Raw genomic sequence first — 23547 nt, forward strand, 5'->3', positions numbered from 1 at the left:
ATTCGACACGGAAATGAGATCATATCTTATTTGTCTTTCTGTGCCTTGCTTATTTTGTTTAACAAAATGTTTTCCGGGTTTGTTTGTGTTGTCAAAAATGGCAGAATTTCTTTTAATAAGACTGAATAGTTTTCCTCTGTGTGTGTCTGTGTCCTACATCTTATTTGTCCATTTAGTTTTGATGTTTATGTAGCCCTGGCTGGCTTAGAACTCTTCGAGCTTACAGAGCTCCGCCTGCCCCTGCCTCCCTAGTCTGCGGTTAAAGCATGCCCCATAAGTAAGGCACAGATTTATAGCCCTCTGAGGTATCTGCTCTTCTCAGCAGAGGTTGATGGCAAACTCTTTTCCTGTCCATCCAAGAAGAACTAGATCTTTATTTCTCACTGGAGAACAAATTCAAAATAAATGTGACTTGAAAACTAGAAACACTGACCCTAGGAGAGGAAAACACCTGAGGATACAGGAGGATCTTTGTGGCCAGGACCGCAGTGGTCCCGATCCAGCCCAGGACCAGCAGCTGTGATGGCATGACGTTAGAAAGTAATGAGGGGGAACTCCTCCCAGCAGAACTGTGGAAATTGAACACCAAAAGAATAAGACAACCCTGCTAGTCGCTAAATGGACCGATGAATCACAGACAGTTCTAAACTGACTCAGCAGTTAAGATGGCTTGCTGTATAAGCATGAGGACCTGAGTTCAGATCCCAGCAACCATGTTTAAAAAAGAGCCCATGAAGCCAGGCGGTGGTGGCGCACGCCTTTAATCCCAACACTTGGGAGGCAGAGGCAGGCGGATCTCTGTGAGTTCGAGACCAGCCTGGTCTACAAGAGCTAGTTCCAGGACAGGCTCCAAAACCACAGAGAAACCCTGTCTCGAAAAAGCAAAAAAAAAAAAAAAAAAAAAAGAAGGAGCCCATGTGTCTTTAACCCTAGCACTGTTAGTGGAGGCAAGGAGATAGGCTGGGGCTCAGCAAGACCCTATGTTTGTCTTTGGAGAAGTGACAGATTTTGTAAAATTTTATTTTATTATTTATTTATTTGACTGGGAATATCATAGTGTCTCTTCATTACCAGGTGGTTTTCATTTCCAGTGCTAATACCCAGCGTACATTAGAACATTGGGATACAATGAGTTCAGAAACACTGTGGCCTAGTGTCATGGCCTAGTGACCTTGTTGCAAGAATAGAAAACTGTGAAAAGTCATTTTACAAAAAAATGCACAAATAAGTAGTTTTTCCTGATGAGTTATTTTAAATGATCTAAAATCCCTCCATGATGCCTTTACATACTGCTTCCTGAGCACAGTGTTTAAAATAAAGACAAAAAACACCCCCGGTGTTTTTGTTTTTGTTCAAGACAGGGTTTCTCTGTGTAGCTCTAGATGTCGTGGAACTTGCTCTGTAGACCAGGCTGACCTCAAACTCACAGAGATCCACCTGCCTCTGCCTCCTGGGTACTGAGATTAAAGGCTGCATAATCACTGCCCAGCAAAGCATCCTTTTTTATTTTTATTGTAAGCAGGCATAATTTGTTCATTTTTAAATCCAAGTGTTTCCTTTTTTTCTGCCCAGTTTTTGAGTGCTGTGTAGATTTCTTAAGTTTACATTCTATTTTATTTTTTTTTAATATTTATTTATTATGTATACAATATTCTGTCTGTGTGTATGTCTACAGGCCAGAAGAGGGCACTAGACCCCTTTACAGATGGTTGTGAGCCACCATGTGGTTGCTGGGAATTGAACTCAGGACCTTTGGAAGAGCAGGCAATGCTCTTAACCTCTGAGCCATCTCTCGAGCCCTCTATTTTATTATTTATTTATTTGCTTGGCTTTTTGAGACAGGCTTCCCCTGTGTAGCCTGTCCTGTCCTGGGACTCTCTCTGTAGACCAGATTGACCTCGAACTCGAGAGATCAGTCTGCCTCTGCCTCCTGAATGCTGGGATTAAAGGCATGTGCCACCACCAGCTGGTGGGGACACTTTTCTTAATTTTGTTTTTAGATTGTCTACTATTAATGTGTACTAACAATTAACTTTTTGTAGGTCACACTATTTATATAATGATTGTTCTTGCTCTTGGCTAAGTGCTAAAAAAAATGTAAAAAATTACTGGTCTAGAGAGGCACAGTTATAACCAGTTCTATCCTGTTCAGAGAGAAGGATAAAACACAAATGTCTCTTCATTATAAAAACCACATTTCCCAAAATAAGACTTAGTCATTAACATTTCTTATCAGTCTTTTAATCTTTAAAATTGACTGTCATTATTCATGTGGGTTTTTGCGTGAGTGTTTTCTTTTTGCTTTGAGGCTGAGGTTTGTATAGCCCAGGCTGGCTGATAACTCATTATGTAGCTGGGGCTGATTTCCTTTTCTCTTAAAGGTTTACTTTTATTTAAAATTTTTATATATGTGTATTTGTCATGTGTGTGTGTCGGTTCCCCTGGAGCTGGAATTACAGGCTGGTGTGTCTGTCTGTGGGTATGTTGCTCCGTGGCAGCAGGTGGCTTCGAGGTGACAGCTTGCCGCTGAGATTCTTTATGTCCTCATATCTCAGTGAAACTGAGTTTCCTAAAAGGCTGGGATTCTCCCTGTTTAGCTGTAAACCGCAAGGTCTACACTCCAGTGACTTCTTCCAGGGAGGCCCCACTTCCTACAGGATCCACAGTTGCTCATAGCAGTAACAGCAGCTGGGGCCATGAATGCACAGCACGGGAGCCTGTGGTGCATGTTATATACACACCATAACATCCCACCACAAGCGTGACGCTGGGAAGTAGACATGTATCTCGACATGAAACCTTGATGTCCTGAATATAACCGTTCCCAGGAACTCTCTTCCTGTTATGGCCTTAGACAAGGAGAAGGCCTTTTAGCCTGCAGGTTTGTTTTGTTTTGTTTGTATTTTCCTTTAAATGATGGAATGGAGTCTTGCTGTTTGTCCAGGCTAGCCCAAACTCCTGGATGGAAGTGACCTTCCTCAACAGCTGAAACTGCTGCCTGGTTTAAATACAACAGATTTTTATGCTTGTTGATTTTAAAAATTTGTGTGTGAGTGTGTGGGCTTGCATAACTGCACCCATGTGGAAGTTTAAATAGGTTCTCGGGATTGAACTCCTTCTTACGCTTATGTGGTAAGAATTTTATCAGCTGACTATCTTCCTTGTCCCTGTATCCTGTAACATTGCTTGAAATATATTTAAGTAGATTTTTAAATGTGTGGAATCTTTCATCATATTTTGTTTTTATGAATGTGATCAATACATCAGTGAACACAACACCATCCCACCCTACCCCCACCCCCGGCTAAATGACCAGAGTTTGATAACTGGTACCGGGTTCCATGTTAGTGGTGAAAGGCCGCCCTTACCTCACTTACCCAGAGGAAAGCTATCGGTCCTCATCTGGTCTGATGCACTGTGGGCCTCTCACACGTGGCCTTCACTGTGTTGTGATTCCTCTGCTCCCAGTTGGTTGAGTGCATCATGGATTCATTTTCAAGTTGTGACGATCATGTGCCTGTCCTTCATTTTGTTAGGGTGGTGTAGTTACAGTTTGAGTTTCATTATGGTGGACCATCCTTGTCTTCTACTTGACCCTGGTATATAATTCTTTACTATGCTGTCGAATTTGTTGATACTCTTTTGAGGGTTTTTGTGTTTTGGCAGGAGTGTCTTTTGAACTCTCAGTCTTGCTGCTCTACCTTCCCAGTTTTGCTTACAAGTCTGTGCAAGCCACACCTATGAGGTGTAGGGGATTGGATTGGGGCTTTTGTGTGTGATAGATGAGCACTCTGCCAAGTGAGCCCCACCCCCAGAAAGCTGGGTACGCAGGTGCACATAGTTTATGTCCATACTTGAAGAGTAAGGCAGAGGATTGCCACAGGTTGGAGGCAAGACTGAGCTACATATAGTAATTTCCAGGCTACAGAAGGAGATACTGTTTCAAACAAACAGAAACAAAAAGGCTTATTCTCAAATCTCTTCCCCCACTTCCTCCCTCTGTGTGTGAATCCCCTTAAGTGTTATGAATGAATTTATATTTTTAATTCTTTAGGTTCTTTCAGTCTTGGCAAATTGTGTTCCTTTGTCCATTTCTTCTAGGTTTTTCTGTTTGTTGGTGTATAATTGTTCACAGTATATTTTCTACTTTAGGGCTGGGGATGTCCTCAGTTGGTAGAGCACTTACCTAACAAGTGTGAGACCCTGGCTTTGATTACCAGGACTGCATAAAAAAGGCAAAGTGTGATGTAGGCTTGTTATCTCATTACCTGGGAGGTAGAGGCAGGGGGATCAGAAGTTTTAGGTCATTTTCTGTTACAAAGGGAGTTCAAGGTCAACCTAGGCTACCTAAGACCCTGGTTTTAAAAAAAGAAAAATATAACGTTATAGTTTATTTAAAAAAAATTAAGACTTATATGTATGAGTCCTTTGCCTGTGTGTATGCATCTGTGCTGTATATGTGTCTGGGGTCTGCTGAGGTCAGAAGAGAGGCATTAGGTCCGTTGGAACTGGAGTTGTGGGTGGTTCTGAGCTATCATACGGGTGCTAGGGAGCAAACCAGTAAGTGCTTTTGACCACTGAACCATCTCTCCAGCCCCAGAAGAGGTATCATTTCCATAGGCCCAGGGTCACCACCCTCTGAGCAAAAGCTGAAGGCTAGGAGGTGAGCAGATAATTTAACATTTCAAAGTAAATACTGTTTTGTTTTTGTTTTTCCCTACTAGGCATAACACTATCACTGGGAGATGGCTAACGAGGTTCCAAGCTGTGTGGGACCCTAAACAAGAAGATTGCTTCATAGTTGGCAGCATGGCCCAGCCACGGCGGGTAGAAGTCTTCCACGAGACGGGAAAGAGCGTGTATTCCTTTCTGGGAGAATGTCTCGTATCTGTGTGCTCCCTCAGTGTTATGCATCCTACCCGATACGTTCTGGCTGGAGGTAATTCCAGTGGGAGGTTACATGTTTTTATGCATCAAGAAAGCTTCTGAGCTATTGGGTAGGTTCAACAATTTGATCAGCTTGCTCTGTGGCGAAGGAATCAAGTGATTCTCTCAGCTTAGTGCATCTGTTTGGTAATGTGTTGTATCTAGCCACTGTTAACACTGCTTTCTCAGTAAGACTCTGCAGAATGCAGTATTAGCAGGAGAGGAACTTGAAGGTCATCTCTAGAGGAGGGAGGGCCCTGACGCAGAAGCTGGGATGCTTTCAGCACTTTGAGACAGACTGGCCTCAGACCCTGGAGCCTCTTGCCTCTGCCTCCTAAGTGCTAAGATTGCAGGCTTGCACCACTGCACTCAACACCTTCAGCACTTTTAATTAGGCTGTATTCTGAGAAATTCTGCTAAATTATAAAGCTTTGAGTGGTCAGTATTAATTTTTTTCTAATATGATGAGACCATTTTGACGCAATAGCAATCTGTAGATCGGATTTATTTTATAGTTTGGGGTGGATACTTAATCTCTCACACTGGAATAGGTCCTAAAGATCTTTAGATCATCTAAATCTAATTATGAAACATTATTGGACCCCAGGGACTGTCACATGCTAGGCAAGTGTTCCACTATTGACTCATACCCCACCTTTGAAACTTAGTTGTTCTGCTTTGTTGTTGTTTTTGAGACTGGGTTTTGCTCTGTAGCCCAGGCTAGCCTGCCTTGATCTTAGATCCTCCTGCCAAGTGCTAGGACTATCGGTGTGTACTACCATGCCCAGTCAGAACTTAGTTTTGTAAGCTAAGAACCTGTTTGGGTTCCTTGTGTCTCAGTTCAGTGTTAAATGAGATCCCACAATAATCACTGGGAACCACTGGTTTCTGTGACTGGGGCCTGTGTCTGCATGCCTGCAGCTTTGTCTGCCTTCTTCCTCTGGGCAGCACCTCCAGAACTGAGCTGGGACTGTGCAGTGTTTGAACTGGTGTATAACTGCACAGCTAACTGGCGACTTTTCACGTGAAATTCATAACCTCAGCACTTGAGATGAGGCAGGAGAATTGGGAGTTCAAGGCCAACCTGGCTCACCTTCCTTTGCCCCCAAATTAATAAAGCACCCAATGCAAAAATTAGGATATTTTTATTTTTTAATTAGAATATTTTAAAATAAAAGTCAGTTTCATGTTGTATATGTTTATGTATATTATGCTAAGTCAGTGGTCTGGTGTCACAGTGTACACATGTTACATGAATACATGTTACATGTATTCAGCCTTTTCTGTTGTTACTTGCCAAAGTTACTACTGAAAGAATTATAAACAGCTTAGACAATGTTTGGATTATAAGAGGAAATACTCTGATATGCTACAGAAATAAAGTATGAACTTTCCTTTAAGAGTAACTTCTTTGAACAATCTTCTTTATAATTAAAAATCTAGAGGCTAGAGATGGCCCAGCAATTAAGAGCACTGGTTACTCTCCCAAATGACCCAGGTTTGGTCCCCAGCATCCACATGCTGGTAACAACCATGTGTAACTCAAGTTCTAGGCTTCTGTGGGTACCGTATATACACAGTATACAGACATACACATAAGATAATAATAAAGGTTAAAAAAATCTTAAGAAAGAGTCAAGGGTGGTGGTGCATGGCTTTAATTCCATCACTCGAGAGGCAGAGACAGGTAGATCTCTGAGTTCAAGGGCCATTTGGTCTACCTAGTGAGTTCCAGTCCAGCCAGTGACACCCCATCTAAAAAAACAAAACTAAACTAAAAACTAAGGTTGGAGGCTTAGTTTATCATCATGGATATTCATAAGGAAATGGCAGTTTTGTCTCATAGCTAATAAAGATATTTTTATTTTTATTATATGTATGTACCCTGCATGTGTGTGTTGCTCAAGGGGGTCAGGGAAGGGTGTCAGATCCCTTGGAACTAAAGTTCTAGCCAGGTGTGAATCATCACATGGGTGCTGGGATCTGAACCAGGTCCTCTGCAAGTGCTGAGTCATCAATCTCTCCATGTATTGGTAACTTTTGATGAAGGAGACAAGTTTGAAAAAAAAAAAAGACCCATTCTTTTATGGTATTTAAATATTTATTTAAGTTTAAAAATAATCTTCATGGCACCAATGATTTTATGCTAACTACATACTGCATATGTAGAAAAAAGTACATTGCTTTGAAGGAAAACGTAACTCGAGAGATTTTGGCACACGAAAGGTTAACAACTATATATTTTAAAGGAAACTAAGAAATTCACATTTGTAGGTAGTTTACCCTCTACTGCTTAAAGGTGCAGCGCACTGTTCAGGAGGCGTTGCCTCTGATCGACGGTGCTATGCAAGTCTGTTTGTCTACAGTGAGATCAGATCAACTAATTCTGAGAGAAAAATAAGAGACAGAACACAGCAAAACCAGACTGAAAACAGAACTTTTTAATGACGGGGAAATACTGAAAAGCGCTAGTCACCAATAACGGGGCTTTGTTGTTGAACTATTGAAAACTATTTGGGAACCAAATCGAAGGAAGCCTTTTCTGTCCTTATTTTCTGGGATAAGCCTTGGGGAACAAAAACAACCTGAAGGTTGATCAGATGTCGGAAATGGCAAGGACCACTGTTAGGGCTCTAGACACAAGAAACACACCAGGCAATGGCAGGCTGCCTCCCTCGCGTGGCTGTGAAGGGTCAGAGGCGAGGCTACCACTCACTGCATAGACGCTGTGTTCTACAAACTGAGGTAGGAGCACTACACTAGAAGGCAATCTGCTATGTTGCATAAAAATAGAAATCCCAGTTCACACCAGCCCTGTTTCCCAGCAGCCTTTGCATGTATCTCTAGGGGACTTTGACCTGAGTCCTGTGCTAAGTAGATCTTTGCTCTGAAGTTGACAGATGGCAGTGGCTCGTTGCTTTGAAGCAATCTCTAGTCTTTACTAGGATCCCCTCGGTTTGTCTTGTCACGTGGTAAGTATGTATTAGGTTTTACCCAAACTCTTGCTGGTATGGAAATGATCAGATAGGTCTCTGTCCGTTCTGAGAGTCACTGCTGTTCCGAGAGGCAGTACTTGATCATTGCATCAGATGTGACGTCACTGCTGGTTGGTGGAGCACCCGGCAAAGCCCCCATGGGGAAATGGTTCTAGGTCTTACATGAGACAGGAATCAAAGCTGGCCCTAACGTGTGGTGGTTGTATTGTGTAGGTCAGGGTCTGCAATCTTATGGCTGTGGGCCAATTTCAGCATATTGCTGTTTTATTTTGTTTTGTTTGTTGTTGTTTGGGAAGTGGGAGACTGGCAGTCTGAGACAGGGTTTCATGAATCCCAGACTGGCCTTGAACTATGATGTAACTGGTGTGACCCTGAACTTCTGATCCTCCTGTCTGCACTTGAATGCTGGGATCACAGGTATATGCCCCCACACAGGACGCAGCGAATGCTAGGCATGTACTCTACCCAGTGAGCTCCATCCTCAGAATTACACTTCTTTATGCATACAATATCAGAGGTTGCTAGGGTGGCAGAGTATGGTCCACAAACCAAAACTCTATTAAAGAGGTTTGCTGACATCTAGATAAGGATGGCATCTTTAAAATTACATACACACCCCGGCATCCTCCAAACCACTGGCTGAACATGGGTATGGGTTTACCACCACAGGTGAAAACACGAGGAGCTCAAATGTACTAGAGTCCAATCGGCTCTGCTTTGGGGGCTGTTTAGCTCCGTTCTTGTCCGGGTCCCAGGACTGTGCCCCTTGGCAGTCCTTTAAATAAGTCCTTGGGCCCCGGATGCCTTAGCAATCTCTCCCTGAGATGCAAACAAGATCGTGTGTGTGGTTGTTTTTAAGTGCAGAGGCCTGAGGACTCCTCACCTTAGTGTGGTCCTGTGCTGCTGTGAGTGACGCCCTCCAAGTATTCTCTGTGGCCTTATTTCCAGGAGCGGAGGCTGACTCTATGGATGGCATTTCTACAGTAAGTGTTGATCTCTGCCATGGTCAAATCCTGTCTCTTGTAGGCATCACTTGATTCTGTTCAGAGTGTCTCCCGGCCCTTCCAAGGTTGCTGCTCGCGCTCGATGTTTTCCTCAGATCTGTTTCTCTCGCATCTAAAGGTCATCAGGTTCTATTTTCTTAATCCATAAAGTTAAAAAAAATACGAATAGATAAGAAAATAACATTTTGCTGTTAAAATAGAGCTTGAAATAGTCCTTTTTTGGAAGGGCACACTGTACAAAACAAGTACCGCTCTCTGCCCTATGGGCGCTCAGGCGGCTTAGCACAGGTCTCTGGTAACTACACCGCGGGGCATTTCCAGCGGCGCATGCTGCTGCCAATGACTTCATTTAACACCCAGAAGCGCTACAAGAGTCTTGAGGTTCTTCAGGAAAAAAAACAATGATGAAATAAAACTAAGTGATGTCCACTAGGCTCTAGTCTAAGGGGACAGACTTACCCCACCCCTGCTGCTGCTGCTGCTGTAGCGGCGGTCCCTTCAGATGCCCACTCTGCTCAGATGTGGGAAAACAAAAGGAAAAGAAAATCCAACTCAGACCATCGTAAGAAGCAACTTTCTAGTTTAATTATTCTGCACAGGTGTTTACTTTGTTAAACCTTCTGTCTGGCAAATAAACCTCAACGATCCTGGCTGTCCACAGCCCTGGCCTGCCTTGCTGGGTCTCCCGAAACCCAGTGGGACCAGTGAGAAGGCTTCAGGGTACAGAGGGGACGACAGCTCTGTCTTCAGCTAGTGTCCCATCTCCCAGGTGGCACTACTGCAATAATCAGTATAGTAAAATAAATTATTTTTATTTGGATACTTTCAAAATAATACACATCTATGAAAAATTAAAGTTCGAACCCAAAAATTTTCCTGCATATTGAAGGATGAGAAACATAAGATTTGCTGAGCCTTTCTTGCAAGAGCCTCTGAAGAAATTGAGTTTTCCCAGTTTCTTGACAGGGCTTTAGCCTATGTCCCTTTCTTCTTCTGGGAAAGAACCCTCCTAGGCTGCAGTGGGCTTTGAGTCATGAGAGGAGGACTTGGTGTGTGCCGATGGTTCCGCGATGGGTCCCATTGCTGGGAATGGGTAGCCGGGTTCCATGGTCCACCTGACTAGTTTTTGGGAGGAGTCATGCCTTCTCAGGTGTCAATGAGCAGGCTCACCACTGAGCGGATTTTGCAGGCAAACCATCGCCTGAGGGGACAAAAGTATTGATAGTGGAATTGTTCAAACTCAGGGGTCTGGCGGATATCTCGGAAAAAGGCAATGTCAAGGTCAGACTCAGTGAGGATGATCAGGAGGAGGAGCAAAACAAAGAGGAGCCCCATGGTCACAAGGAGCAAACGGAGGACACTTAAAACAAACTTATTCACCTGTTCTTGCTCTGGCCCGCCGTGCCCCTGACACAGGGCCCTCAGCTCTCCTCCAAGGGCCTCCACCTCTGCTGCAGTTGGGGTGCTGGCCTCAGACTCCTTCTCCTCCTCAATGCTGCACGTGGCTCCGTTGATCTGCCGGGATAGCAGCATCAGCTCCAGGCTGTGCTCAGCTACAGGGGTGGGTAGCACGCTGTCTGCAGGGCTGTAGGCCTCGTCTGCAATCACAGCTACACGCTCATTGCTGTCTGCCCGGCTGCTCCTCACGTGAGGCAAGAAGGTGTCCCCATGGGAAGAGGACCGCACTGGCGTGGAATGGGCACTGTCTCGTAGGGACTCCAGGCCTGGAGAGGTAAAAAGCACAGGAATAAGTTTTCTGGACATACTTTAATGTTCCAGTGGCTTCCACTCAGTTGGCTAGGTGCCTTTCCAATGGTTCCATGTTACAGCGGCAATAGCTGCAGACTCCATATTTAGACATCAAGAACAGGACAAAAGTAGTACCCGATGGCATTTTTAAATGTTTCAACAACTCCAAGAGGTGGAGTGAGCAGTCACAGGGCCTGTTCTGAAGTCATGTATCTGGCTGTTCATGGCAAAGCCATGGGTGGAACCAAAGCCTGTGATCTCTGTGTCGCTGATGGAATGCTGGGTGCATTAGGTCTGGCCTGCACCTGCCTTGGATCTTAACCACCAAGACCCTGGTGAGCTGTTCGCTGAGCCAGCACTCTGGATTTCCCTGAGTTCTTCCTGCCGCCTCTGCTGGCACAGAATGTTTTCTGTGTCACTGAGGAAAACAGAACCCTTAAAAAGCCCTGGCTGTAGCATGATCCTGGCCTCTGCCCCCACTTCGCCTCTGTGCCCTCAGCACAGGCACAAGACATCCTCTGAAAAGCCTGTCCCCTCACAAGGGCATCTGGCAGTCAGCTCTCCCAGAGTGCGACCAACTTTGTTGCCAGCAGCCACTTGAGTGCGAATGTATCTATCTTGGCCTGTGATCAATCCCTCAGCTGGGGAGGAGAGGTAAAGACACTGACGTCAGAGAACAACAGGTCAGAAGCCAGGGTGTGCTACATTGTTGGTGACTCAGTAGGCGAGATAATGGGTAGGTATTCATTTCTAGTAGAACGCCTGGCCACTGTAGTTGCTTGCTGAATGTTCTGTTCATGAATGCCCTGTTCTGAAGACCTCCCCTGTAAGGTCATTCCACGTCAGGCTAGTCTGAATCCAGCCAGCACCCATCTCTCCACCCCTCCCTCCTCCTCCCTCCATTTCTTCCTTTAAAACGTTTTCTTATGGGTCAATTTTTATCTTTTTTCGTGTATACTGAATGTTGTATCTCATTCAAAATGTCATTGTATGTATTTAAGTTATCCATAAACTTTAGCATTGATTATGGAATAACTTGCCACTTTAAATAATTTGTTCTGGATATTAAATGAAATACATACTTTTTTTGTTTTTCTTATAAGTTAGCATATTAGATTTCATTATGACATTTTCAAACAATATGTTTTTCTTGGCCCTCCTCCACTCTGTCCCCTGCTCCCAGCACTCCCCCCGCCCTACTGTGTCCCCCCTCGCCATGTCCCCCCACTCCCTCTGTGTACTCCCCCCCCCCGTGCCCCCTATTTTGCACTTTCTTGCACATTTGTTCAAGTTTTTCAGAATGGTTTGCTTGTTTTTCAGAGCCACCATCCCAGTTTGGCTTCAAGCTCACTGTGTGGTCAAAGTTGACCTTTAACTTCTGGTCCTCCTACCTCCACCATCCAAATGCTAGCATTACAGGCGTGTGCCGCCATGCTTGGTTATTTATGCAGTGCTGGGGATCCGACTCAGCCTTGAGCATGTCACCCAAGCATCCAGTTGAGCTCTGTCCCTAACCCCTCAAAGCCCTTCTCCCCGCACCATGTCCCTCTTTCTGCTTTCATGACCCATGCCCGCACCTGCTTACGTAAAGATTAAGAGCTAGAATCTCATTGGGCGAAAACGTGCATTACTTTAACTGGGTTACCTCCCTTAATAATGTCCAGCTCTATCCATTTTCTGCAAGTTTCCTAATTTCAGAAAATGCCTCTTCTGCTAGTGCAGGAGCCACCTTTCACCCTGCCCTTTACCAGGCCCGATAGTATGGGGGAGGGTGACGGGGGCTGGAGTGGGTGCTGAGGAAGGATGGGCTAAGTGGCACAGCAAGCCGGGTGTATTTACCTTGGCGGTGCTCTAGCGGATGTCTCTGTCCAGAGGTGGCTCCCAGTGGGCCTGGGGACACAGTTAGGATCCTAGCCTGAAGCCGGGGTCCCATCCTCAGGATGCGTATGCTTAGCGGCCGAAGGCAGTGGTTAGTCAGCCGGAGCTGGACGTGGACTCTAGTGCGAATCTTAATTAGACTCTTTCCCATGCTGCCCAGGAAGGCAGTTCCTTCTTCAGGGGAAACCGCCAGGCAGGTGAGGTATGGAGAGGAAACAGCCAGCCCAGCTAGGGGCAAAGACTTCACCAGTTCCATGCCATGACAACCCCTGCTAGCAGTGCCTTCCGCCTGGACAGAATGCTGGCTCTGGGAGCCTTGTGTTGGGCTGAGAAGCTTGGAGGGGAGAGGCCATCCTTATCAGGGGACTGGGTTCAGTCAGAAGTGCTTGCAGCCATAAAAAGCAATGCTTCCCAGCCTGCAGCTTGTTCTCTGAGGCCCCTGTACGGCCCAGGCTCTCAGAGGGAAAGGGAAATAGACCTACTAAAATTGCCCAGAAAACAGGCTGTGAAGTCACTCACAGGCTTTATCTAGGCCACACGTGGTACAGTGAAGTCACGGGAACTGAGGTAGAAGTGGCTCTGGGGCTGGGCTGTATCTGTTCATTGCACCCCCTCAACGCTCCCAGGCACAGCCAAGCTCCACATTCTGCCCCTCCATAGTTACAGGGGGGGAAGGGAACGTTCATTCCTGAGGGTCCTCTTGGGCCCAGGCCTCTTAGTCTAGGCATCCTTCATAGTAGATACTAGGATGAAACAAGCCATAGTTTTGTTTTGTGCTTTTGTTTTATGGTTTTTCGAGACAGGGTTTTTCTGTATACCCTGGTTGTCCTGGAACTCGCTCTGTAGACCAGGCTGGGCTTGAATTCAGAGATCCACCTGGTTCTGCCTCCCGAGTGCTGGGTGTTTGTTTTTAAAGTGTTCCACCATGTTTGTGGGGATTTTTGTGCTTCTTTCAAACTGCAGTGCTATGTTAACGTGGTTTGTAATTCCACCCCTTGTTTTTATTTATTTATTTTAAAGATTTATTTATTTATTATGTATACAACATTCTGCCTCTGCCCGCATGCCAGAGGAGGGCACCAGATGTCAGTACAGATGGTTGTGAGCCACCATGTGGTTGCTGGGAATTGAACTCAGGACCTCTGGAAGAGCAGCCAGTGCTCTTAACCTCTGAGCCATCTCTCCAGCCCCACCCCTTGTTTTTAGAGGGAGCAAATGGAGCTTTCTTTCCTAGCAAAGCCGGAGGTCTTTTGTGACAACGTGCCCGCTAGGGAAGGCCGTCTTGGGTGGAGCATGAACTGACTTCACACAGCCATTTCTTGGAGTTCTGTTGTGCCCCTTGAAGGTCCTGGTCACATCCCTCATGGCTCCTCCCTGCCCAGTCAGCTGTGTGTGTTAGCAGCTGATCCCTACTCCATTTCTGCAAAATGCCAGGGGGATGGGGCTTCTCTCTAAAGTGCTTCGTGTAGCTCACAGTCAGGATCCCGGTGTTTGGGAGGATAGGCAGGAGGACCGCTGAAAGTCTGAGGCTAGCCCGGGCTACAAAGTGAAATTTTGTCAAACCAAAAGCATCTCGTGTGCATTAGATTCCTTGCCGTTCACAGAGCAGGCAGGGAGGACGCTCCTGTTTACAAAGGAAGCAACTAACTGTTGGTGGCAGCTGCCTCTCCCCGGAGTTCTGTATCCGCCTCAAGTGAACGGGTGGCATTCACAAGTGATGTCCTAAAACCTCAATACAAACCAGAGACCCCCAGGCTGATGCTCATTCTTACCTGAGCAGGTTTGCTTTGAGGTGAGGTCTTGCTATGAACTTCATGCTGGCTTTGAACTCAGGGTAATCCTCCTGCCTCAGCTTCCTGAATGTTGGGATTATAAGGCATGTGCTTTTGTGATCCTCTTACCCTCTGCCTCCTGAGGTCACCACATCAAGTTCCATGCTGGGCATTGAACACTCACTTGTATCCCCACCCTTTGTGTAGAACCTTCTACCCGCCATGCTGTTGTCTTTAAAGCAAGTAAGGTTTTCCAGGTCCCTGCTGGTTTGAGGGAGAATGGCCCCCAGAGTCTTGGGTATTTGAACACTTGGTCCCCCGTTGATGTGGAGGTTTAGGAGGTGTGGCCTTGCTGGAGGCAGTGTGTCACTGGGGGTGGGGTTCGAGATTATAAGAAGCTTCACCTCACTTCCAGTTCTCTGCTCTGCTTGTTTGAAGACGTGAGCTCTCAGCTCCTATTCCTGCTGCCATGTCACACCTTGCGCTGTGCCTCCCTGCCATGATACACTCTTATCCCTCTGGAACCATTAGGCAAAAATAAACGTATATATGTTGCTTTGGTCATGGTGTTTTATCGCAGGAACAGAAAGTAGTTCACCTAGTCCCTGAGGAAGGGTTCGGCTCATTGCCAAGGAGCCCAGACTCACCTTCCATGATGGAGATGTGAACAGCTCTTCTTCGTGTCCTGGGGACACTGCTCAGCCGTGGGCCGTGGGTTATGGAGGGGCAGCTGCGGCTGGGAACCATCCCTGCTCTGAGATCAATGGAGAGAGAACCACTTGACCAGTGCACAGATAGGGGTGTCCAGACATTGACAAATGCTCTTGACCTTTGGTCCCAGAGTCTCAGACACTCTGCTTCAGAGTCCCCCCCCCCCTTCCTTTCTGTGGAGTGTCAACAAGTGCCATGGTCTTGGGGGACAGAACTGTCGGGGAATAGAGCCCTGGGATGAGACATGTTCCTGAATGTGTCTGAAGATGGTGCTGGCTGATTCCAGTGGGGTGCACAGAGGAGGACAGGTGTTGCGGACTTTCTTTGCCTGCTGGAGTGAAACAATGTGTTTTCCTGTGCCTGCAGCTGCACTGAGCATGAGACCCTCATGAGTTTCTGATGGCAGGGGAGTGGTTTCTGGTGGGTTTTACAGCTGAAAATCCCAAGTTAAGGATCCCTATATAAGCTTCCCTGGAGCACAATAAAGTTGGTATTCTTATATCAAGCATGACCCATGTCCCCGTGTCTCTGTATGCGTATGTGTTTAAATCTCCAGTCCCTTTCCCAGCTCACATCCTGTCCCATAGTGCAGGCCCTACAGACAGGTTCCTTCAGTTACAGGCTGCTGGGCAAATCCTAACCTTTTGGCTAGTCTTTGTGAGTCTGTTGGGCTTGAGGGAGGCAGGCTTCTAGAAAAGCACAATTTTTGGATCCACGTGACACGGATTTTCTGTAATGGAGTAATTCCAGAACAGCTAAGTGTCATTGCATGGCCGTATTTTTCATGTCTTTGATCATGTTCAGGCCGGGGAGGGTTGAGCAGAACTGAGTGAGGTGCCCCTAACTGTGATGTGCTGTGGGCAGTGGCTTGTCTTCCTCTGTGGGGCTAAAGGTTACATGCCTGTTCCTGAGTCCTGGTGGACACAGGTTCCTTCCCTCTTCTGGCCTCTGCCTCCCCTTTTGGTATCTGCTTTGGCCAGAAGTTTCACAGAGCTCAGCTTGCTAGGTCTTTGAGATTCTGGGATCTGAGCTGGAATTGGTTCAGGAGAGCCTAACAGCCGGCCTACCTGTGTATTTCTGGTGGCTCCCGTTTGATCTTGGCACTTGACTCCATGACTTCCTTTGCAACCCGGCCACTGTGAGGTGATAAACAGCAAGAAAGGAGACAGCGATCAGGATGAGGCCCCAAGATCAGGTGCCCTAGCTTAGTCAAGAAATGACATCAGCCCTACCCATTCCCCAAGGCTTCAGTCACTGCAGAAGGCTTTCTTGATGGGGCAAAGAGTTCTAGCATGCCATGACCGCTCAGCTTATCTCTTCATTGCTAGAGTCTCTAGGGTCTCCCCCCATTTTTTTTAAAAAGATTTATTTATTTACTATATATAAAGTGTTCTGCCTACATGTATGCCTGCAGGCCAGAAGAGGGCACCAGATCTCATTATAGATGGTTGTAATGAGTACAGAATGCTTAGCAACTGAGTGGCCACACATGGGTGTGGGCACAAGTGCTTCTTCCCAGGACACAGATCAAAAAGTGCCTGGCAGCAGTTTTATATGAGGTCTGACAGAGAGAATGGGGGTGCTTAAGGAATCCCCAGGATCTTAGTGGGAGCCAGCTCCTGTATATGGGGTGGGAGGCAGGGATGCCCGTCTTCCTGAGCTTCTCCTAAGCCCTACCAGCAGGAGTTGGTCTCTCAAATGTGGTTGCTGGGAATTGAACTCAGGACCTCTGGAGGAGCAGCCAGTGCTCTTAACCTCTAAGCCGTCTCTCCAGCCCCCCCCCCTTTTTTTTTTCTTTGAGTCTGGGTCTGATTATGTAGTCCTGGCTGTCCTGGAGCTTGCTCTGTAGACCAGGCTATCCTTGAACTCACAGAGATCCTTCTGCCTCTGCTAGCACTAAAGGAATGTGTTACCCATGCCCAGCTCCATTTGAAATTAGGAAGGATTCCTCTCGTCTCATGAATTACCAGGAAAAGCCCCAAACCCCTCAGAAGGGGGACACACAACAACTGTCATGGTTCTTGTTTCGCTGCTGCTGTTTCAATGGCTCACTCCTGGATTATACTGCAATTGGAAATGGCAAGTGTGGGAAAGAGAGGTTCCCCCAGTCATGGAATTAAAAAGCCCTAGCTCAGCTCATACTATACCCTCCCAGGATGCTCTGAGCCATTAGACATCCTAAGATATGTTTTAAGTTTAAATTACTGTGCTTAAGAGAGCTCTAAAGCAAAAATGCCTTTAATCTGTAAGTCCCACTTGCCCAAGGACAGATAAGTTCCTGGAATGCTGGGGGTTGTTCATATAACCACCCGTGTATTTTCACTTCTGTAAACAAGGCTGGTTGCCCCAACTGCATAGGGTGTGCTTGAACACACACAGGCAGGAGGTTTGAATGAAGGTGGAAAATATGTAGCCTTGTGGGTTTTGTCTTTAGAAGTCCCTGACTGATGTACCTTGATGCCATACTCTGGGCATCATGGGTGTGGAGCTGGCCAGTGTCCGTCGTTCTGCCCAGTATTTAATAAAACTTGCTTCAAATGTGGCTCAAAAGTTGTGGTAGTGGTTTTATGTTAATCCCAGTGGGATTAACACCAAGAGGGAAGAAGAGGGTAAAAGGCTCAGGAATTGGGAGGAAACCCCAGGCCCTGCTTTGGTTCCTTGGTTCTTGAGGATGAGGCACATGGAGACTGTTCTCTAGAGAAGGGTCTGGAAGGAGATCTAGAATGGCTACTTACTGTCACTATTTACCTGTATCGGAACCGGCTCCCTTTGAAGAACAGGTTGCTGCTGGACACTGTACGAACTTGGCTTGACTTCTCCAGCCTACGGCAGAGCAGAGTTCAGGGTGACACATGGACCGAGCCACACCACAGGCCGACAGAAGGTGGGCAGGGCGCCCCCTGCCAAGGCTACTGCAAACTTTCTTCAGATTCGAGAAAAAGCACTTGGTAGTCTGTGCCGGGTGCTGCCCACCAGGAGGAACGCTTAGCAACTGAGTGGCCACACGTGGGTGTGGACACAAGCGTTTCTTCCCAGGACACAGATCAAAAAGTGCCTGGCAGCAGTTGCTTCCTTTTGTATGAGGTTTGACAGAGAGAGCGGGAGCTTAATGGGAGCCAGCTCCTGTATATGGGAGCGGGAGGCAGGGATGCCCGTCTTCCTGAGCTTCACCTAAGCCCTACCAGCAGGAGTTGGTCTCTCAAATTCACTTTTCTCTAGGTTCATGTAAATAACTAAACCTAGGCCTTGTCCTTACAGATGAAGGGAAGATGGTGGCCAAAACCAACCAACCAATCCAACAAAAATCCTGTATTCTTGGCTTTGTCAATAGCAGGGAGGTTCAAGTCGGCTAAAGTATCTCCCTAGTGTCCCCTCTGGAAGGAAGCCCACTCAGGGTGGAATACACCTGTTCAGTTCACCCCAGCACGAGTATCAAGTGCACAGTGAGTGTTAGTGACTGAGAGTGCCTTCCCAGGACAACTCTGGGGCTGTGGCCCTGGCAGCTGGCAGCTCAGCTCTGCAGGCTAGAGTGAGCTCACTAAGGAAGAGCACTGTCACTGAGGAGGACAGTTCTGATTTTCCCAGAGCCCTTCAGAACAGCAGAGGGAGGATCTGGCTTGTCAGGCCATTTGGCGACAGCAAGGGTCACCATAATTGGAGTCTATCACACTGGCATTGTTGCAATACACTTTTCTTAACACAGGTCCCATGTAGCCCAGGCTATCCTGCAACTCACTTTGTAGCCGAGGATAACCTTTAACTGCTCCTTATGCCTCCAGCTTGTGAGGACTGGGATGACAGGCATTCTTTACCATGTCCTGCTTAGGCAAGGCAGAGTACTGAACCCCATACCTCATATTTGCAAGGCGAGCACTCCCACAAACAAACCACGTCCCCAGCCCAGAACGTCTATTGAGACATAGACCTTCAACTTTGTTTTTAAACAAAGACCAAGGGATCCAGTGAACCATTTTCTGGGCAGCACCTCGGCCTTTCTCTAGTCCATTTCTTTGTGCACTGATGCTTTTGCGGCCACTTTCTTAATTGGAGAGAACTGGATGCAGAAGCCTCCAGACTCCCCCAAACTCCGGCCAGTCGGTTACCTCTGACTCAAACCTAGCTTCTCAGTAGTAAGACAAGAGGCCATTGTCTTCAGCTCTGGGCTACCCACCCCAGGCTCCCTTTAAAGCTGAGGTCTGAGGTCAGGATGCTTGTGCAGGGCTTTTCAGGGGATGCTTGTCTTCTAGGCCTTCCAGGGCGCCTGGGTGGCAGTGCTCCAAATTAACACACCCGCTGAGCTTTTCTGGCGTGGGCTCTACTGCGCACCGCACCACCAGAATTACTCTGAGGGTTTCCTGTTTCTCTAGGTTGGCCTGCCGCTCCTCAGAAGGCGGCTTTGTGGTCCCACCTTTGATTAAAGGCAGTCCCTATCACACATCCAACTCACTTGTAGAAGGCTTGATTTTCAATTCCACATTTCCAGAGGTGCTTGCAGGCTTCTGGAGTTGGAGCAAAATACGTGAGAATAATTTTCTTTTCCTGTAAAAAAAAATTCCATAGAGAAACAGCTGAGGTGGGTGGGAAAGCCCAGGGCCCCTGGTCCTGTGCAGCAGGGCCCTAGGTAGAAGAGTGGCTCACAACAATGCCTACCTCACCCTGGCAAGCCTAACAGAGCCCTTGGTGAGAAGCAGAACATTTCACAGGCATCCTCTGTGGGACCGAGAACCTCATTTGACCGTTTCCTCGAGGCAGGCCTCTCTTGAGTGGGTCCTCTGGGTGCCATTGCACCTCCAGGCCTTCCCACCTCTACATACCCTCGCCTGTCTTAGCCGAGGAGGCAGACAGCCTCCCCCGCCTGGACTCCTTACCCTTGGCCGCGAGGGCCTGCCACTGCACCCTAGCCCTCCCTGGAGAAGAAGGAAGCCATCACTCACCTCTTTCTGACTTACATATAAATAGAAAGTCTTTCCTTCAAATTTCAGTTTGGTCACCTCATTCCTAGAAGCACAAAGAGAGCACCTGTCACCCGGCTGTGGGCTGCCTGCTCACAGCTCAAGTCGCAGATGCACAGCCCTCCCCCGACTGGAAGAGGCTCCAGGCACAGACACAGTTTTAGCCAGAATTAAAACTAAAAACAAGACAGGAGCGCAGTGGCCTTAGAGAACAGTCATCGGGACAGTTCGACCCACAGTTTTCCAGAGGATTTCGGGCTCATCAACAGTGGCTAGAAAAGGGCAACATTTGCAGGGAAAAGTGAGTGCGGGAAGAGTGGGGGTCATTTCCGGACTGAATTCATAGCACGGGTGCATGATCTGATGGGACTGTTGAATGTCGGAGGCCAAAGTTGAAGATCACAGCAAGTAATGAACAACAATGCATCCGGGTTCTGAGGGAGCCGAGTCTTTCGGGTGACTGTGCCACTGGATGGAGAATGCAGTTTGATGCAGACAATGTCAAACAGTCTCAAGGAAGGGTGGGGCCACATACCAAGAAGAGAGAACAGATTACATGGAACAGTCATGCAGCGTACTGACCAGGAAAGGGGCTTAGGGGTTATTGTAGAAAAATCCTTGAAGCCACCAGCCCAGTGAATGGCTGCAGTAAAAGAGGCAAACAGGATACTGGGGTGCGTCACCCGTGGGACAGACACAAATCAGAAGAAGTGACATGGTTACTGTACATGGCACAGCCTACACCTTACCTCCACAAACTGCTTTCAGCCTTGGTTACATTTACAAGGTGGGAAAACTACCCAGAACTTATTTGGATGTCCCTGAGAGCCACAAGACCAGGCCTCCCCATCGGCCACTCCAGTGTGCCCAATTCGGGGCCTGATACCCCACTAGAGTTTTTACTTTTCTGCCTCAGGCCCCTAAGGAGTCTGAGCACACACACCTGCCATCTGTAGACCACTTCCTGCTACCTCCAGGGCAATGTCCTCAGGATCCTAGTAAGTAGCAAAATGCAGAAATAACCAGGCACCGGGTCTTTGGCTGTACAACATTGGGGCAGAAGGACATGTTCTCACTGAGAAGTCATGGCTGGGTCAGAGTGGCCATTTCCAGCTTCCCACTACAGGCTGGAACTGGTACAAGCCTCTCTCTCTCTGTGTCGTCTCTCTCTTTTGACCAGCCGACCATCAATCTTAACTCAGATAGAATACAATAAACACACAGCCTCCAACAGGAGTGGTAAAGAAAGGTTTGACCTTTTGTTGTTTTGAGACAGGATCTCATGTAGACAGGCAGTCCTGGAACTCTATGTAGACCAGGATGGCCTTGACATTTAGGTGATTCTCCTGCCTCTCATTCCTGAGAGCTGAGATTACAGGTGTGTGCCCTCACACCTGGCCTATGAGTTTGTTTTTTTCCTTTTGAATGTGAGGGTGGGTTTAACATCTAGGATTCTGACGTTGAGACAGGAGGAGACTTCCCGGGGAGAGAGGTACACAGGAGAATGAAAAGTGGGGAGGCAGGGATCACTCAGGGACTTCGAGTGTCTAAGGATGACCTTGTTTCTAGACATGAGACAACGGCTCTGGTGGGGATGGAACCCCTTCAAGGAACACCAAATAGCCCAGAGACTCAGGCAGCAAAGGACCCACACAAGGGAACTGTGGCCCAATCCTGTCCCCAGCCTTTTCTGAGAACCATTTTGTTGGCTAGGAGATGTAAGAGCCTCCCATTGTCACACAGAGAGTGCAGTGATGGGACCTGACTTGAAGGAGCCATGATACCCGCTGCCTTGTGAAGAGGACAGTGCCACGTGTCTGAGTAGTTTCTCCTCAGGAGGAGGATGCATTAATCCCATTGCCATCCTCCACTAGAGGGATCTGGCTCAGGAAGGTGTCTGGTGTCTGCATCAGGTGAGTAGGGCGGCATGAAAAGAGATGACTACAACATCCTGAGAAGAAAACACATGAGAAAAATATCTCTACTCAGACCCTACTTCGCTCTTCTAGAGAAGGTAAAGGAAGCAAGAGCAGGCCCGGGCTTCCCTAACCAAAGACCCTCAGACCAAGGGAAGCCATTTTCTAACCTGTTTGTTAGAAGAGCTAGCCAGCTTAGACACAGCAGGCTGAGGTCCAACACAGAAATGAATCATAGGGGGTTCCAACCGTGCTCTCTCAGAAGACCACCCTAGCTTCGGACTTTCAGATTTGTGTGCTTAAGACGCAGTGCCTGTACAAATTAGGAATCCAGAAAGGGCCCATGACAGAGGCGAGGGGAAGAGGCCTTGGGGAGGTATGATATGAAAGTGTGAACGGGGTGCTGGAGTTAGAGTGAGGATGGGGATGGGGGATGGGAGGAGGGGAGGGATGGGCTACCTAAAACTAAGCTCTCGTCTGTATCCACCCCTGCGAGGCTCAGGGGACGTGAAGGGGGAAAGAGTGGGAAGCATGTAGGGGCCAGAGGGTGGGGAGGAGTGCTTGGAAACTATCGCACTCATGCATGTACAAAACCTGCACAAGACCAAACTGGCCAGTAATTCCAGCATGAACCGGGGCGGGGCACAACACTAGCTGAGGACCCACAGCAACTAATGGCTGCTATACGTGCGTGTGAGCATGTGTGTGTGTGTGTGTGTGTGTGTGCGCGCGCGCACGCGCGCAGTCATTTTTCTTTGGATGTGTGTGTGGCTAGGTTGCACGTGCAGGCAGCACTAACTGGACTCTGGGTTATATTTAACATGGGATGAAGGCTGCTGGTGAGATGGCTCTAACCCTGATGACCTGAGTTCAAGTCCAAGGCCCACATCGTGGAAGGGGAGAACAGACTCTGAAAAATTGTCCTTGGACCACTACCTGTGTGCTATGGCATACGTGCCCACTACATACAAAATAAATAAATAAATGAAACTGCAATAAAAAATTCATTAGCCGGGCGGTATATGCCTTTATTTCCTGCACTTGGGAGGAAGAGGCAGGTGGATCTCTGAGTTGCAAGTTAGCCTGGTCTACAGAGCGAGTTCTAGAACAGCTTGGACTACACTGAGAAGCCCTGTCTCAAGACAAACAAACAAACAACAAACAAAAACTAGAAAAATTTTTTAAAAAGGATATGAAAGGGTTAGGCATGGTGGTGCACACCTTTAATCTCAGCACTTGGGAGGCAGAGGCAGGTGGATCTCCTTGAGTTTAAAGCCTGCTTGGTCTACATAATAAGTTCCAGGACAGCCAGGGCCATGAAGAGAGGCCACTGTCTCAAAACAAAACAAACAAAAAATGAAAAAATAAGACATGAAGGGGGACAGACATATATTGGGGAAGTCTTAGGGGAGTGGCAAGGAGGGGGTTGATATTATCAAGATACACTGTATATATGCACAGAATTGTAAAACTGTCAAAGAATCATTTTTTTTTTAAAAAATTACAGGCTCTCAATTATGCAGAGTGTCTTGGTGAGACTAACAGATGTGTGTATGGACGAGGCAGCCAATGGGTCCCAAGATATCCAAATGCCAGTCAACACACAGAAGCCTGTGTCGAGTCATATAGACCCCAAACCAAAC

At 47.3% G+C, this 23547-nt stretch overlaps 2 protein-coding genes across 8 annotated transcripts in view; one reads left to right on the forward strand and one right to left on the reverse strand.

The window, feature by feature from the left end:
- Positions 1 to 6571, forward strand: part of Wdr76 (WD repeat domain 76) — a 34304-nt gene extending 27733 nt beyond the window's left edge. For all 3 annotated transcript variants that reach the window (XM_041678957.1, XM_041678959.1, XM_041678958.1), the window contains one exon: positions 4725 to 6571. In XM_041678957.1, the coding sequence (XP_041534891.1) occupies positions 4725 to 4989 (265 nt within the window). In that variant the 3' untranslated portion in view covers positions 4990 to 6571. The remainder of the gene's footprint in view (positions 1 to 4724) is intronic.
- A 437-nt stretch (positions 6572 to 7008) lies between these two features.
- The window catches only part of Frmd5 (FERM domain containing 5), a 277100-nt gene continuing 260561 nt past the window's right edge, over positions 7009 to 23547 (reverse strand). Inside the window, exons 9-15 of one of the 5 annotated variants that reach the window (XM_041678921.1) lie at positions 19971 to 20034; positions 19484 to 19575; positions 17785 to 17859; positions 16104 to 16172; positions 14973 to 15079; positions 10307 to 10650; positions 7009 to 9437 (exon numbers count right to left, since the gene is read on the reverse strand). In XM_041678921.1, the coding sequence (XP_041534855.1) occupies positions 9363 to 9437; positions 10307 to 10650; positions 14973 to 15079; positions 16104 to 16172; positions 17785 to 17859; positions 19484 to 19575; positions 19971 to 20034 (826 nt within the window). In that variant the 3' untranslated portion in view covers positions 7009 to 9362. Of the gene's footprint in view, positions 9438 to 9721; positions 10651 to 14972; positions 15080 to 16103; positions 16173 to 17784; positions 17860 to 19483; positions 19576 to 19970; positions 20035 to 23547 lie in introns of those variants that run through there. The other 4 variants (XM_041678920.1, XM_041678918.1, XM_041678917.1 and 1 more) reach the window with 4 other exon arrangements.

The sequence above is a fragment of the Microtus oregoni genome, unplaced genomic scaffold (assembly GCF_018167655.1).
Source record: "Microtus oregoni isolate MIOR12 unplaced genomic scaffold, Mior012 000031F_ref0000149, whole genome shotgun sequence".
In the NCBI taxonomy this organism is placed as follows: Eukaryota; Metazoa; Chordata; class Mammalia; order Rodentia; family Cricetidae; genus Microtus; species Microtus oregoni.